Source organism: Dipodomys ordii, unplaced genomic scaffold, assembly GCF_000151885.1.
Source record: "Dipodomys ordii isolate 6190 unplaced genomic scaffold, Dord_2.0 Scaffold79, whole genome shotgun sequence".
Lineage (NCBI taxonomy): Eukaryota > Metazoa > Chordata > Mammalia > Rodentia > Heteromyidae > Dipodomys > Dipodomys ordii.
The window spans coordinates 335,075-352,223 of NW_012267295.1; the positions used below are offsets into that span (position 1 = coordinate 335,075).

The window sequence follows — 17,149 nt, forward strand, 5'->3', positions numbered from 1 at the left end:
TTATTGGAGATAGGAGTCTCACGGTCTCTCCTGCCCGGGTTGGCTTTGAACCGCGATCCTCAGATCTCAGCCTCCTGAGTAGCTAGGATTACAGGGGTGAGCCACCAGCGCCCAGCTATGAGTACATTTCTTATCAAGCGTTGTAGCCTCCTCCTTTGTTTCCCCTTCCCATCCCTTCCCATTACCCCCCTACCCCCAACCCCCAAAGTTGTAAAGTTCGTTTTTCTCGACATAACGACTTGTGCATCTCATTGTTGCAATGGGTCCACCTGTATCCCTGTTTAAGCGATTTGTTTTTTTCCCTTCCCCTTCACAAATTATACCAACATCAAATACAGTGAAAGCAGGGCTTATATGGTGGGGGAGGGACATACAAAGCAACAAAAAAATCATCTTATAGGGCTGGGAAGGTGGCTCAGTGGTAGAGCACTTGCCTTGCATGCTCAAGGCCCTGGGTTTGATTCCTCAGCACCACATAGGCAAAAAGAAAAAAGCCGGAAGTGGCATTGTGGCTCAAGTGGTAGAGCACTAGCTTTGAGCTGAAGAGCTGAGGGACAGTGCCCAGGCCCAGAGTTCAGGCCCCATGACTGGACCCAAAAAAAAAAAATCATCTTATAAATATGTTAGAAACAATCGCAAGAAAGAAACCATTTGAATCTTTATCTTGGGGCTCCTTTCACCTAGCATCAACTTACCTGACCTTTTCTGCTTGTCTCAGACATATACTACTTATTGCAAATAAGGGAAACCTTGGGACCTATGTTTCTTTGGGCCTGGCTTACTTCACTTAATATTTTTTCCAAGTCTTTCCATTTCCTAACAAATGGGACAATGTCATTCTTTCTGGTGGAGGCATAGAATTCCATTTTGTATATATACCACATTGTCTTGATCCATTCATCTACTGAGGGGCATCTGAGTTGGTTCCATATCTTAGCTATGGTAAATAATGATGCAGTAAACATAGTTGTGCTGGTAGCTTTAGTATGGTCTTGTTTGTGATCATTTGGGTAAATGCCCAAAAGTGGGATTGCTGGGTCATAGGAGAGCTCTATGTGGAGTCTTTTGAGGAACCTCCATACCACTTTCCAAAGTGGTTGAACAAGTTTACACTCCCACCAACAATGCAGTAAGGTTTCCTTCTGTCCGCATCCCCTCCAGCATCTGTGTTATTAGAGTTCTTGATTACAGCCATTCTAACTTTGGTGAGGTGGTATCTCAGTGTTGTTTTGTTTTGCATTTCTTTTGTTTTGTTTTTGTCAGTCGTGGGGTTTGAACTCTGGGCTTGGGTGCCTGTCCCTGTGCTCTTCAGCTCAAGGCCAGTGCTCTACTGCTTGAGCCACAGTGTCACTTCCGGTTTTCTAGTGGTTTATTGGAGATAAGTGTCTCATGGACTTTTCTGCCTGGGCTGGCTTTGAACTGTGATCCTCAGATCTCAGTCTCCTCAGTAGCTAGGATTACAGGCGAGAGCCACTGGTGCCTGGCTTTGATTTGCATTTCTTTTATGGCTAGGGTCACAAACTCCTTTTTGCCTGGGCTGACCTCTAACCGAAATTCCTAGGACTCTTGTTTCTACCTCCCAAGCAACTAGTATTCAGGTAGGAGCCACTGCCCCCAGCTTCTCTTGGTTATGCAGGCTTTTTACCCATTTACTTGCTGTTTGTTAGGAAAATGGAGGAAACCAGAAAGGGAATAGACGAGACTGGATTATCAACAGGCTAAGGACTGTGTTGCTGGCGAGGCATACAGACCTTCACGCTGGTGTGGAGATTGTTCGAAGGACTGGATTTTGGGGCCGGGTTTATGTAGGTCTTAACAAGGAAGCAGAAAATTAAAAAATGGGGCTGTGAAATCCTGGGGCCAAGGGCAGTCTTTGGCCAGACCCAGAGAATGCTCTGCCTGGGTGGGGGGGTTTTCAGCTAAGCCGAGGTCACAAGCTGGTGCTTTGCTTGATGTAACTGGGGGAATAAGGCGGGAGTCCGTCCCTTACCCTTCATTGAGACCTGAGCTTCCCACATAAGGAGCAGCCTTGGCATCCCCACTGTGAGATGATCCAAATCTCTGGATTTATGGAGACTGGCCTTTGTGGGATGCCAGTGATTAGAGAATTCCACTTGGTACGGACCTAATGTGAAGGTTCAAGCAAGTTCACTCTCGGAGTCTGCACAGGACATGGCCAGCAGAGCTCTTGGTGAAGGATGGTGGATGATGGATGGGCAGAAAGGGACATCCTACGGAGTGCTCTGCGGGGCTCAGCCTGGGTAGCCCGGACTTGATTCTCCCCGTCATCATTTCTCTTCTAGCCATTCCCATCAAATTCTCAGAAAAGCAGCAGGCTTCTCATTACCTCTATGTGAAAGAACACAGAGTTCGAGAAGGCACCCAGTCAGCCTGGCCTGAGAAGTGTACCCTTTTTGTCCTCAATGTGCCTCCATACTGCACAGAGGTAAGCTGCTAGCATCTGGTGTGAGACCTACACTTTCTGGAAGGGGAGCTCTTACGGCCCTGTCACACCTTGGGTGGAGAGATGGAAATGCCCCACTGGATGGTATCTCAGGTCGCCTCTGTTGTCAGAAAATTGATATTTATGAGTTTTTAAGGGACTGAGGATGTGGCTTAGTGGTAGAGTGCTTGCCTAGCATGCATGAAGCCCTGGGTTCAATTCCACATATAAATAGAAAAGGCTGGAAGTGGCTCTGTGGCTCAAGTGGTAGAGTGCTAACTTTGAGCCAAAGAAGCTCAGAGGGCTGGGAAGGTGGCTCAGTGGTAGAGTGCTTGCCTTGCATGCATGAGGCCCTGGGTTCAATTCCTCAGCACCACATAAGAAAGAAGAAAGCTGGAAGTGGCGCTGTGGCCCAAGTGGTAGAGCGCTAGCCTTGAGCTGAAGAGCTGAGGGACAGCGCCCAGGCCCAGAGTTCAGGCCCCACGATCAGACCCCCCCAAAAAAAAATTAAAAATAAATAAATAAGCTCAGAGATAGCGCCCAGGCCCTGAGTTCAAGCCCCACCCCAGGACTGGCAAAAAAAAAAAAAGAAAACCAAGTTTTTAGAAATTGTCAGGAGCTGAGCGCCAGTGGCTCATGCCTATAATCCTAGCTACTCAAGAAGCTGAAATCTGAGGATCACAGTTCAAATCTGGCCCAGGCAGCAAAGCCCATGAAACTCTTAACCTCTAATTAACCACCAGATAACGGGAAGTGGTGCTGTGGCTCAAGCTGAAGAGCTCAGGGACAGCAGCTAGGCAAAAAAAAAAAAAAGCACAGCTTTGAATTCAAGCCCCATTACTGATACAAAAAAATACGAAATAAGACAGGCTTTAGGCGAACAGATGTACAGCTCTGCATTCCACACACCAGATGAACCCTTGTCACCATCACATACCCCGGAGGTCCCCTAAATCCCATCCTACCAAGGACCACTGCCACACTGACCCAATACCGTTGACGTGGTTGTATTTGACTCAGGTAGTAAGTGCAGCTGTCTTACAGGATCTCAGGCACATCAGAAATGTCTCCTGTGTTGTGATGCCCACAAGGCAGACATGGACTCAGAGTCCTTCCCAGCGCTGGCTCCCTGGCAGTGCCACACCGGGTGGGAAGCCACTGTGGATGCTCACATGCTGCTTCTCTCTGTCCATGGCAGGAGTGCCTGTCACGTCTCCTGTCCCCCTGTGGCCCCATCAAGTCTGTGGAGTTGCAAGAGAAGCCAGACCTCACCGAGAGCCCAAAGGAGCCAGAGTCAAAGTTTTTTCAGGCCAAGCGTGTTCCGGTAGGCCTCCAAGGCTCAGGTTCCATTGGAACGGGGTGTGAGGTGGGGGGGGGGTGCAGGGGAGGGCTCAGCAGTGGAGCACATTCCCTGGAGCTCGGGACTGCTCTATGATGTCAGTGCTACGGTGCTGATCCTGTCCCAAAAGTGCCATGTGCTTTGTCTTCCTGCCTGCCCAGCCTCCTCAGGCTCGGGCCTCCGCCTCCAGCGCTGTCCTTCCCACGCCCGGGTTCTTTTAGACCCTCCAGCACTGAGGAGTCTCGTGACGTGAGCAGCCTGTGGTCTGCAACAGGCCTGGCTTCCATAAGCTCACCCTGGCCAGGGCAAGCCTGCGTCTCACCAAGTTCCTCAAACCGGAAGCAACCGGAAGGAAGGCCCCTGTGCGCCCTCCCTGGGGAAGTGCGTGGAGAGCCAGGAAGCATGGCTGCCCTCACCTGGCCTGCGGATGCTCTCTGCCATCCTGGTGGCTCAGGAGCAGCCTGGTGCCATCTCCCCAGGTCCAGCAGCAGGTCCAGTGATTGCAGGCGAGGGGACCGGCTGCTGGCCCACACTCTGCCTGCCCTCCCCGCAGGGGTTCCAGGTGGCCTACGTGGTGTTTCAGAAGCCAAGTGGCGTAGCTGCTGCCTTGAACCTGAAGGGCCCTCTGCTGGTCTCTACAGGGAGTCACCCCGTGAAGAGCGGTGTCCACAGTCAGTACCGGCCCGTGTGCCGTCCCGTGCCCTCTGCCGGCCCGTGCCCCGCCCGCTGTGTGTCCCATGCCCCCACCTGCCATGCCATCCCATGCCTGCCGTGCTGTCCTGGGCGCTTGAGTTCCCTCTGTGATGTCCTGTCCCTGCATGCCATCCCATGTCCCCTGCCCGCTCTGCCATCCTGTGCCCGCTGTCCTGTCCCATGCCTGGGCCCTGGGTTGGCAAGAGAACCCTTCGGGGGTGTGGGGGAGCATCTGTGGACATCACAAACCAGGCTTCTCCCCTAGAGCAGCCCCCAGGCGGCCTGGGTCTGGGCGCTGGGCGGGCAGAGGTGAGTGAGGGCCGCCTGCTGCCGGTAGCTTTAGCACCACCCTGGCCGCCAGTGTGCCGTCCCGGGCCAGTGTCAGAAGACGCCAGCTTGACCGGCTGCTTCTGGGGCCCGGATGTGGGGCTGAGGCAGCTGTCCCTCCATGCCCTCTCCTGTCAGAGTGGATCAGTGACTATAAAGACGCGGTGCCCGACCCCGAGGCTTTGCGGGAGGAAGTGGACACGTTCATGGAGGCCTACGACCGGAAGATAGCTGAGGTAGGGGTTTGTGTGGGGACCCTGGGGGGGCGCGCGTGCCACTGTGACAAAGTGGCCCACAGCACTGTAGGATGGCTTGCTTGGGGCCAGTGGTTGCAGCCGGTCCCTGGTTGCTGTGTGGAGTGTGGGGCAGCCTGGCTGGGCAGCATCGAGTGTCAGTGGTCAGTGGGGGGAGGGGCAGTGCCGGCACAGCTGGATCGCCACGCGGAACGCGAGGGGCGAGGGGCAGCTCTCCTGCCAGGCGCGCGCAGCCACCTGTGCCTCATGCAGGAGGAGAGCAAGGCCAAGGAGGAGGAAGGAGTCCCTGACGAGGAGGGCTGGGTGACGGTGACGCGCAGGGGCCGGCGCCCCGTGCTGCCCCGGACGGAAGCTGCCAGCCTGCGTGTGCTGGAGAGGGAGAAGCGGAAGCGCGCCCGCAAGGAGCTGCTCAACTTCTACGCTTGGCAGCACCGCGAGACCAAGATGGAGCGTAAGGGCCACCCCGGGCGGGCAGGCGCGCGCGTGTGCACAGAGCCCAAGGCTGCGGGGTCCGAGGCAGCTCAAAATACCCAGCAGCTGGAGCTCCAGCTGCTGACTTGCGGGGTTGGGGGTGTCTGTGTGCCCTCCCATGAGTAGCGCTCCCTGCCCACCACCTGGTCTCCTGCCTCTGGCCTGGGTATGGGGAGACCCGCCCCCCCCCCCAGCTCCCATGCTGTCCCCAGACCCTGAGCTCAGGACAGTTCCAGAGCCTGTCCTTCCTTGGCTCCACGCCCCACCCACTCTCTGAATTTGGTGGCATTGGGGTCCCCAAATTCCTAGGCTTCTGCTTCCCGGGGAAGGGCCTCTCGGTGAGTTTTGATTAAGGCAGGCTGCCACCTCCGCCCCCAGCCCGCAGCCAGGGCAGCTCCCTGTCCTTGCCCCAAAGCTGAGAGAGGACCGGGAGAGTGCCCTCTAGTGGGGACAGCGGGCGGCTGTCTGACCCGCCCTGTGTCCCCTCGCCCCAGACCTAGCCCAGCTGCGGAAGAAGTTCGAGGAAGACAAGCAGAGGATTGAGCTGATGCGAGCCCAGCGCAAATTCCGACCCTACTGAGGCCGGCGGCCGTGCCTGGACCGCAGGTGGTGACCCGAGGGCCCCGCCTGGCATCCACCCGTGCTGGAACATCCTCAGGACGTGGCCTTGAGGAGGCAGCTCCCCCGCCCGCCTGGACACCTCCCTTCAGGAAGTCAGACTGACCATCTGCCCTTCCTCCCTTGCCGTGAAGCCGCCTGGACAGCCTGGACAGCCGTGAGAGGACAAATCTTTTATGTCCATCCAGCCTGGCAGCAGCAAAGACTCCAGAAGCCAGCCTAGCCCCGGCTTCCTTCAGCCCCACCAGCTCACCCACGCTCACCCACGCCTCACTCCAGAGCGGCCCCCACACCTGCCCCGTCCCCTTGAGGTCTCAGGTGGGGACGCTGCAATTCTGCCCCCGACCTGCTTGGGAGTTTCTGCTGCCCAACTTAGCCTTCAAGATCAGCGAGGCCGAACAGCCTGCGCACTGCGTCCACTCCGCGGGAAAGAGCTGACGATGCCCGCCGCGCAGGGAGCCGTGTTCGTGAGGATGTGGTGATGCCTTCCACCGCCATGTGCTGGAACTACTCCCGAAGGCGCGGGCTCAGGTGGCCAGCCACCCCGGGCTCCCCCCTGGCTGCTGTCCCCCAGTGCCTCAGGAACCCCCACGGGCTTGGAGGCCACCCAGCGGCCTGGGGACACGAGCTGTGCCAGTGTAGCACAAAGCTGGGCCATGGTGAGGGTTGCTGACTACACAACCCTTTCTTCAGAGGGAGCACGGGCAGGTTTCAGACGTGCTCCCTGGGAGAGGCTGCCCTTCCCGGAGGGCGTCAGGTGTGTGCCGCAACATGGGCCCAGATTATCCACCATGGCCTCCAAGTGCCCGATGCTCCCAGCTCCCCGGCAGGGGTCACGCTGACCGCACTGGCCCCCCACCCTGTGGCCAGCACCCCACAAGTGCTGGGAACAAGGGGTGGGCCTGGCCTGGCAGCGCGTGAGGTCAATAAATCTGGACAATTCTGCACTGTGTGACCCCAGGGCTAGGGCTAGCGCCATGGGGCGGGTCTGCTGACTCCTTGGGGGCAGCAGTGAGGGGAAGTCCCCGAGCCTCACCTCCACTGTGAAGACCCGCACCTCCTCCTCTGTGCTGTCCTCCCCCCCGCTGTCCTCTGCACGGTCCTGTGAAGGGCGAGGTGGGGCTTCCCCGGGCTGCCGCTCCATTTTCCCACCGCCAGCTCCTTTGAGCCAGACAACCTGCGGTTCAGCTGTCAGTAGCAGCCCACACCCAGCCGGCCCTGGGCCGGGCACAAGCAGAGTACTTTCCCCATGGCCAGCCAGGGGGCGGCGGTCCCAGGCCCTGTGCTCACCACTGGGAGTGGAGCCGAGCCGCGGGAGCACGGCTGCCTTGCTGTCTCTTGTTACATAAGTCACGTGCTGCTGACAGTATGCCATCTTGTGGCATTGTGTGTGCCGGTTCTGGGGCTTGAACTCAACGACCAGGTACTGTCCCCAGATCATTTTTGTTCAGGGCTAGTGCTCTAGCACTTGAGGCACGGTTCCACTTCTAGCTTTTTGGTGGTGAATTGAAGTTAAGAGACCACAATCCTCGGATCTCAGCCTCTTGAATAGGATTGCAGGCATGAGCCATCAGTGCCCAGCTGGTGTGTGTGCCTGATGGATCCTGAAGCTTCGACTTGGCCTTGGCATTCTCCCTTTTTATTTTTTTTACTCAAGGCTGTTGCTCTACCACTTGACCCCAGACCCACATGGTTTTTTTGGTGGTTACTTGGAGATAAGAGTCGCAGACTTCCCTGCTTGGTCTGGTTTCCTGTGTAGCTAGGATTCCTGGTGTGAGCCACCAGCACTGGCTTGTCTACTGGATTTTATTTATTTATTTATTTTGGGTCCGGTCGTCGTGGGGCCTGAACTCTGGGCCTGGGCGCTGTCCCTCAGCTCTTCAGCTCAAGGCTAGCACTCTACCACTTGAGCCACAGCGCCACTTCCGGCTTTTTGTTTTTGCTTATGTGGTGCTGAGGAATCGAACCCAGGGCCTCAGACATGCAAGGCAAGCGCTCTACCACTGAGCCACCTTCCCAGCCCCTTTATTTTTGATCGGTCCTGGGGCTTGAACTCTGGGCCTGGGCGCTGTCCCTCAACTCTTCAGCTCAAGGGGAGCGCTCTACCACTTGAGCTACAGCGCCACTTCCGGTTTTCTGGTGGTTTATTGGAGATAGGAGTCTCACGGTCTCTCACAGGCGTGAGCCACCAGCGCCCAGCTCATGAGACTTATCTCCAATGAACCACCAGAAAACTGGAAGTGGCTCTGTGGCTCAAGCGGTAGAGTGCTCACCTTGAGCTGAAGAGCTCAAGATACAGTGCCCAGGCCTGAAGTTCCAAGCCCCACAACCAAAAAAAAAAATGTCACTTTTCTTCCTGGGCTTTAAATCATGATCTGCAGGTATCAGCCCCCTGAGTAGCTAGACAGCCAAGTGTGAGCCATCAGAGCAGCTATTTTTTGTCTAGTTTTAGTTCAAGGGCCCACGGTGTTCTATAATCATTATCAACATGATTACTTAAAATTACAGAGCAAGTAACAAACGTGAGGACCAGCTGTCCTGCACATGCAGGGCCCTGGTTCAGCCCTTGCATGGGGAGAAAATGGTCTTAGGAAACTGAAGAGCCATTTGTCAAAAGCTAAAATCTTCCAAACCTCACCCTGCACACTAGGTAAACACTTCGGCAAATACTGAGCGCAAAACAGTATTAGAACCAAACATGAACTTTTAATGATGGGCCCCAAATCCACAGAATCAACTGCAGTAAAATAATAACTTTGCAGGAAAACAGACCGCTCTAAGCAAAGGCAAAAGTGTAGGGAAAGGTGTATTTATACTTCAGTCTCTCAGGGTGGGAAGAGAAGATCATGAGACTTTTTTTTTTTTTTTTGTCTTGAACTCTGGGCCTGGGCACTGTCCTTCAGCTCTAGCTCAAGGAGAGTGCTCTACCACTTGAGCCACAGCACCACTTCTGGTTTTTTGGTGCTTTGTTGGAGATAGTCTCATGGGCTTTCCTGCCTGTGCTGGCTTTGAACTGTGATCCTCAGATCTCAGCCTCCTGAGTAGCTAGGATTACAGGCATGAGCCACCACGCTCGGTGATCGTGAGATTCTTATCAACAATTATAAAAAGCCAGAGCTGTGGCTCAAGTGGTAGAACATCAGTATTAAGCAGAAAAAGGCCAAGCAAGGGTACAAGGGCTTGACTTCAAGCCCCAGTACCAGCATGTGCATGTGCGTGCACCTGAGCACACACACATACATGGAAAACAAAATTGTCATATATGGAAAGATCCAAAAGGAGGGCTGAGTGAAGAGAGGAAGGGGAAGAGGCTCCATGAGATTTCCTATTCTGCGATTCTTAAATCATGGGATTGAGCACCTCCTCAAAACTCAGTAGTAAAATTGAAAAGCCAAACAGAATGATGATTAGGCTGGCACACCTGCCCAGCCCCTTTGGAAACAACTCAACCCCGTAAGAAGGGAGCGTGGTGAAGGTGGGTGGAGGGCATCCGGCCTCTGCTAGACAAGACATGCTTGAATACAGAGGTGACTCTGGCAGAAAGAAAGCGATTATAGAAGCATTACGGAGAGCGATTTTCTGTAATTATTAGGTTTCCACCCCCTCTAATTAGAGATTGTGGAACTCTTAGATGACAAATTTAGATGATAAATGTAATGCTTAATTGTTGATAGAGATTCAAGCCAGGCAATGCAACTCAAATGCTTAGAGGAGCATGTAATTGGAGATTTTCTGCTTGTTACCCTCTCCGGTCACCTCAGACTAATGGATCCAAGGCCCAGGCCCTGGGTTGCCCCGGACTCTCCCCACAGCCGCCATGCCCAGATGACCGGGCACTCCTGCCCCGGCGGGGCCATAGGCCACCGGGCTCACACCCTCTTCCTTCCTCAGGCCGGGGCTCTGGCTGCTCAGAGCAGGAGAAATACTTCCCAAAGGGGGTTTTTAGAGGGAGTCACATTGCTTTCCTGCCCACTTCTCCCCTTAACAGCTGCCATTGCGCCTGCGCCACCGCCACCACCTCCTCCTCCTCCTCCTCCTCCTCTGCCTCCTTCTCCTCTGCCTCCTCCTCCCCCTCCTCCTCCGGCTCGAACTCAGGGCCTGGGCTCTGTCCCAGGCTGCTTTGTGCTCAAGGCTAGTACTCTACCACTTGAGCTGCAGTGCCACTTCTGGCATTTTCTTGGACTTTCCTGCCTGGGCTGGCTTTGAATGCTGATCCTCACATCTCAGCCTCCTGAGTAGCTAGGATTACAGGCGTGAAACACCGGTGACTGGCTCTGATCTCTTAGCTCAATACTAGCATTCTAGCACTTGGAGCCACAGCTCTACTTCCAGTTTTCTGGTGGTTTATTGGAGATACTAGTCTGATGTACTTTCTTACTCAGGCTGGTTCCCAACCTCAATCCTCAGATCTCAGCCTTCTGAGTAGCTAGGATCACAGGCCTGAGCCACCAGCACCTGGCTTCATCTTTTTCTTTTCTTTCTTTTTTTTTTTCTTTTTTGGTTGGTTGTAGGGCCTGAACTCTGGGCCTGGGCGCTGTCCCTCAGCTCTTCAGCTCAAGGCTAATGCTCTACCACTTGAGCCACAGCGCCACTTCTGGCTTTTTCTGCTTATGTGGTACTAAGGAATCAAACCCAGGGCCTCATGCATGCAAGGCAAGCACTCTACCACTGAACCACCTTCCCAGCCCCTTCTTCTAAGAGTCCATTTTCCTACACACCTAAGCAGCCCCAGCAGGCAGGGGGGTGGGGGGCACTCACAGCACCATCACCCATGGCTAGGACTCCGCAGGGCGGCGGCTGGGCCTTACCTTCTCTGAGCCTTCCCAGTCCTAGAGGTTAGGCACACTGTCCTCACACCTACACTACGCCCAGGGGGTGGCAAAAGCCTAGTTGGCTTTAGTCCTTCCACATCTGTGGGAGACGGGCTAATAAGCAAGGAAGGGGAGCAGAGACCGCCTTGGCAGGGGGGACCTGGCCAGGGACAGCGCTGGTGGGGCAGGCGGAGCCAGATTGCTCGGCTCGCATAATGGCAGCACCGACGAAGTCAGTGTAGAGCCGGAACTGGGATAGTGGTCCCGCAGGCCGCCTTGGCCTGGGACTGTTTAATTATGAACTCCTCTTTCCTCCTTCCCTAATTCTTCCCCTGTTTAAACCTGGAGCTCAGGTCTGTGCCCACACTACAGACTGAAGTGTTTCCACTGCCTCTTCTCCCAGCCCACAGGTGCTCAGCTACCAGAGTCAGGAAGTGAACCCAGGTTTTTCTGTTGTTTTTTTGTCCAAGATTAGGACTCAGACTTAGTATGGGATGCTTTTGCTCACTGGCTGACACTGCACCACCTGAGCCACACCTTCAACCCTGAACCCAGGCTTTTTTGTGCCCAACTTTCCTCCGGCTCTCCCCTTACCCGAGAGCGGCTTCCAGGCCCACTTTGGAGCAGGTACTGAGTCCTGTTTGTCTCTGGTTTGCCTCCTCAAATCTCCTCTGTCAGCCATGCCCACCCCTTGCTGCTCAAGACACAGGGTATCGAATCCACACAGAACATTAATAAATGGCCCCTTGATTTGCCATCAGAGGTCGGGCGGTAGGGTTCAATGCTGCCACCACAGGCCATATGAGGAACTGCACTTGGCGAACGGTTTTCCTGACCCAAGCCCAAAGTGCTTGACTGGCTGATCCATGCAAGCCTCCAAAGAACAGCAATGGCCCACAGCATCTGCACAATGAGCCCCTTACCTGAGGCCACCTTCGTGGCTCCTCTCTCCAGGAGGAGCTCCCCGCACTCCTCATCCAAGCCTCCATTCTTCAATAACGTGGGGAGACTGGAGCACTTGGAGGCATTGGCCCAGCCCTGGAGTCTGCAGGAGAGAAGGCAGGGAAAGGCAAACAAAGAGGCCACCAAAGAAGGACACGTAGTTCCCGTGTGAAGGCGGCGTGTTGACAGCAGCAGGGTTCGCGGTGGCCATGGACAGGGGTCCATGTGTATGTTTGCGCTTAGTGCCAATGGCTCACACCTTGAATTGTAGCCACTCAGGAGACTGAGATCTGAGGACTGTGGTTTGAAGCCAGCCCCGGTAGGAAAGAAGTGACACTCTGGAAGTAGAGGTGTGGCTCAAGTGGTACAGTTCTACCCTGATAAAAAAGCTAAGGGAAGGGCTAGGAGTGCTTGCCTCGCATACATGAGGCCCTGGGTTCGATTCCTCAGCACCACATGAGCAGAAAAAGCTGGAAGTGGTGCTGTGGTTCAAAGTGGTAGAGCGCTAGCTTTGAGCAAAAAAGCTCAGAAACAAACAATCCCCAGGCCCTGAGCTCAGTCCCTACAACCAACCAGAAAAAAGGGAAAAGGAAAAAAGTACTGTTTACCACCCCCCAAAAAATAACTATCAGTAAAGTAAAATGAGCTACGGGGTACAGCTTACTGGTAGAACACCAGCTTTGCACACACAAATTCTAGCACTACTAGAAGAGCAGGGGGCAAAAAAGTGAAATGACTGTGTATGTGTGTGTGTGTGTGTGTGTGTGTGTGTGTGTGTGCGCGCGCGTGCGTGCGTCCCCATACTGGGGCTTACACTCAGGACCTTAGCTTTTCCATTCAAGGTTGGTGTTCTGCCACTTGAGCCACAGCTCTACTTCTCCTTTTTGAGTGGTTAATTGGAGGTAAGAGTCTCTAGACGCTCCTGCTCAAGCTGGCTTCTAACCATGATCCTCAGCTCTCAGCCTCCTCAGCAGCTAGGATCATAGGCCTGTGCCTCTGGCGCTTGGCTTTCACGCAAGCTTCCAGGACTATAGGAACAACAGCCCTCCAGCCACATCAGTCCTCCCTTCTGGCTTTGCCTCGTCTCTCTGGGACTGACTTGCACAGGACAGCCACCTGCTTGCCGCCTGCTCCTTCCTTGCTGCTGCTTGGGAGTGGGAGCTCCACCAGGACAGGCCTGTGTTTCCTTCGCAGTTGTGTCTCCAGCGTGAGTGGCGTCTGGTACATAGCAGGAACCCTGTAAATATTTGTAGAATGAATAAATGCATGAATCTGCCGAATATGTCATACCTGTTCTCACTCCCAGGCCGTGGCAGATGGTGCTCCTCCAGCCCGGAAGCGGAGGTTCCCTCTGGAGGCGGTTACCTTCACTTTGCAGTCGCTTCTTTTGCCATGGGCCTCACTCCCAGAATCCCAGAGGCAAGGCTGCCTCCGCTCCCACGCACACAGCCCCCCTGTGCACCCTGGGAAGCCGTAGCTGTATTTTGTGACCTGTGAGCCTAGGCCACAGCCTGTCACCAAGGGGGGGCCGTATGCCCCCTGGGCCACAGTCTTTACAATTCCAGGAACTGGGACTTGGTTTCTTACTCCAGTCTTCGTCTGAGCTTATATGTAAAAAATGACACATTTTCATTTTCAATCTTCTCCTGCAGCCCACGTAACAGAAGGCGGAAAATAAATAAAAAGGATAGTTGTTTGCAGGGGGCTCATGCCTGTAATCCTAGCTGCTCAGGAGGATGAGATCTGGAGGATCTGATACCCTATCATCTCCAGTTAACCAGCAAAATGCCAGACGGGAAGCATGGCTCAACTGATTGAGGGCCAGCTGAGTGATCGAGGTGAACAAACTTGAGGCCCTGAGTTCAAGCTCCAACATCAGTAAACACAAACAACAAACCCACTGAAGATGCCTGGACTTCTGGCTGTTAGCCACAGGTAAGTCCTGCCTTCCCAAGGTCACAGACGTCCTTGCACTGAGCTCAGGCCCTGAGTTTAGGGGATGGGGGGGGGGCAGCGGCATTATCCCAGCGTGGAGAACACATTCCTGGGACAAAGCTTGTCCTGGCAACAGTGGAGCATTCAGAGGCAGGTGGAAGACACTGCTCAGATGAGGGGAATGGTGTCTGATCCTGGATTCACTTGTGCTTGACCCTTCGAAGGTGATCAGAGCGCAAAGTTATAGAGACATAGTTTATACAAAGTTTGTAAGTATACCTGTCTAGTGCTCATGTCTGTCTGCTTTGTACCTGGGCAGGAATTTACACCCTTGCCTCTCAGTCATCTGTTATTGTGGGTACTGAAGAAGCTAAGGTTGTCAAGTGGGGGATAGTTTTGAGTTAACAAACTCTTCCTCTTAGTTATCTCAGCTTCCTTAGTGCAAAGCTGACAAACACAATGGTCATTATTGACTAACATTAAATGCAGATGAATCATTTGAATCTTAGCTATTCTCTTCCACTGTGTGTGTCTATATGTGAGTACTCACCCCAATGCGGCCAGGAGGCCTCACCTGTCGCCTTCTTTCCCCTCTTGTCTCCCCAAATCTCTCAGCCCAGAAGCCAGAGGGGTGCCCAGCTCCTAACTTTGTGTTGTCTCCCACGTCTCTGTAAATCCCTTCAAGCAACAACAGCTCACACAGATGTGGTCCAGCTTCCGATCCCTCTCCCTCACTCTGTTGAAGCACACTGGCCTCCATTGACTTACCCTGTCCCAGGCAGCTGGCCTGCTGACCCATGTGGCAGTCTCCACATCTTTCAGTGTTTTACTAGGTGCCTCCTCAACCCTGCCCACCTTGAACACCTACCTGCCTTAAATTGCAACCCACCTGATATTCTAGATCCTTCCCTACTTTCTGTCCTCTTACATGACCACTTTTGACTATCTCCCCAACTTACAATGTCCAATCTAGGATTTCCTTATGACAGTGTGATGCCTCGCTGTATAATACCATTCTGCATTTCAAGTTCAGGACCTAGTCAATAAATGACAGCTGGCTTAGAGGTAGAGCGCTTGCCTAGCATGCATGAAGCCCTGAGTTCGATTCCTAAGTACCACATACACAGAAAAAGCCAGAAGTGGCCCCGTGGCTCAGGTGGTAGAGTACTAGCCTTGAGCAAGAGAAGCTCAGGGACAGTGCCCAGATCTTGAGTTCAAGCCTCAGGACTGGAAATAATTAATAACATAAATTGCATGAGATATTCAACACCATATTGGAAACTAGGCTTTGAGGAGTGGGGGCCTGGCTCAATAGGTAGAGCATGTTCCTGGCAAGTGCCCCCCCCGCCCCCGCATTTACACTGGGCAAAAGATGACTTTGTCATACAGAAATTCTATCAGTGAGATACAGGAAAGCCGTACTTTAAAGGTCTTTATTAAAATGCCAGTGTCTGCAAGCGGATTCGTGTCCCCCAAATATAGCTAGCACAAAGCTTAGATAGCCAAAGCCACATACGGTGTGAGGAATTCAACCTAACAAAAGTGTTTTACACAAATAAAGCAGATCAGGTGAGGAAGAATTAGGGGCTCAGGGCAAGGTGCCAAGATGGTGAGGAGGACAAGACGGCATTCCTTGGTGGCAGGAACATGGAGGAGAAAAGAAGGAAACGCCGGACTCGATCTTCCACCAGTGAGGACTGTTTATTGAGTTAGAGCAGCAAGGGCCACAGCCTGCCCATGGGCTTGGAGGCTGTGTGTCAGAGCTGGGACACGAGTTGGGTTTTTATGAGGTCTGAGCCAAGGGGCAGAGGTTAATGAAAAAGCCATTAGGGTGGGGGTGGGGGTGGGGGTGGGCGTCGGCTTTTTCGTTGACAGCCAGGCTTAGGTGGATGGCCCTGCCTGGTCAAGCAGTCTGCACTTGTCTGCTGGCTTGCCTGGCATCTGTAGCACCTGGGAGCAGAGTGGGAGTCAGTCCTCCCGTGTCCACATTCCATTCTCCACTGGTTTTATGACATGAAACTAAGTCAATGATTCTTTGGCGAAAGGGCTGTTTAGGGCCCTTAGGACCAGTTAAGATGATTCTTTTTTTTTTTTGGTCATGGGGCTAGAACTCTGGGCCTGGGGGCTCTTCCTGAGCTTTTCAGCTGAAGGCAAGCGCTCTACCACTTGAGCCACAGTGCCACTTCCAAAGGTGATTTTTAACAAAGTTTACAAAGCAATTGAAAAGATATGAACTTGTGGTTGTGCCCAAGGGAAGTAAAATTAAGGACCATGGCTGAAACTATCAGAGTTCTTCGCCGTGGGGACCAATTAAACAAGTTTTGAAACCAGTTCTGGGAATTTGTCCTCTTGGAAAAAGTCACACAAGTCAAGCTGGAACTCAACCTGCCCTACACCAGTAAGAGTGAGGTCAGGGTCAATTTTTCCTAAACACTGAGGTGTCTGTGGGGATTAGTGCTGCAGACCAGATGAAGAGAACACAGAACAAATATCAGTCTGAAGAGGGCAGAGGATGGTCTGGGAGTGTGGCCAAGTGGTAGAGTGCTTGCCTAGCATGCATGAAGCCCTGGGTTCGATTCTTCAGTACCACATACACAGAAAAAGCCCGAAGTGGCGCTGTGGCTCAAGTGGTAGAGCGCTAGCCTTGAGCAAATGAAGCTCAGGGACAGTGCCCAGATCAGGTTGATGCAAAAGGCTTAGCTTCAGCAAATCTGAGGTTGCATGTCCCTCCATGCTGCCAGCAGGTTTCTGTGTGTGTGTGTGTGTGTGTGAGAGAGAGAGAGAGAGAGAGAGAGAAAGAGAGAGAGGGAGGGAGAGAGAGGGGGAGCCAGGCAGGGATCTCCTCTGCTCTGCCTTCAGGGCGGGGAGGGTGGTGAGGATGGCAATGTGAGGTCCCTTCCAGGTGGGAGTGAGGCCATCGTTGACTAACTTCTTTGTACTGTCGGCTGAGTTGCCTGTAAGAAAGAAGTTTCTTAATGCTCAAGGAAGCATTGTTAGTTCCGCCAGTATTTCAGAGCGGAGCTGGGGTAAGCAGGGGACCTGCAAACAGTACTGAGTGGGGTGAACCCGCCCTCTGGGGAGTACGGTGGATTTTTAATAGAACCAGGGCTAAAAGATTGGCCCAGTTTCCACTGCTCGCTAAAATGAATTCAGCTAAGGTTTCCCTAAGAGTCTGATTCATCTGTTCGACCTGCCCTGAACTCTGAGGCTGATAAGCACAATGAAGTTTCCAATTAATGTTTAAGACTTCTTCACCTGTTGGGAAATTTTTGATATAAAAGCCAAACCTAAGGTTAAGGGCAAACTGAAACATGGT

The 17,149-nt window shown here is 53.4% G+C and overlaps 1 protein-coding gene across 1 annotated transcript in view; it reads left to right on the plus strand.

The window, feature by feature from the left end:
- Rrp7a (ribosomal RNA processing 7 homolog A (S. cerevisiae)) overlaps nucleotides 1-6,149 on the plus strand; it is a 7,006-nt gene extending 857 nt beyond the window's left edge. The window contains exons 2-7 of the mRNA XM_013024819.1: nucleotides 2,304-2,446; nucleotides 3,642-3,767; nucleotides 4,336-4,453; nucleotides 4,941-5,038; nucleotides 5,309-5,507; nucleotides 6,022-6,149. Coding sequence (XP_012880273.1) covers nucleotides 2,304-2,446; nucleotides 3,642-3,767; nucleotides 4,336-4,453; nucleotides 4,941-5,038; nucleotides 5,309-5,507; nucleotides 6,022-6,107 — 770 coding nt within the window. The 3' untranslated portion in view covers nucleotides 6,108-6,149. The remainder of the gene's footprint in view (nucleotides 1-2,303; nucleotides 2,447-3,641; nucleotides 3,768-4,335; nucleotides 4,454-4,940; nucleotides 5,039-5,308; nucleotides 5,508-6,021) is intronic.
- The last annotated feature ends 11,000 nt before the right edge of the window (nucleotides 6,150-17,149 follow it).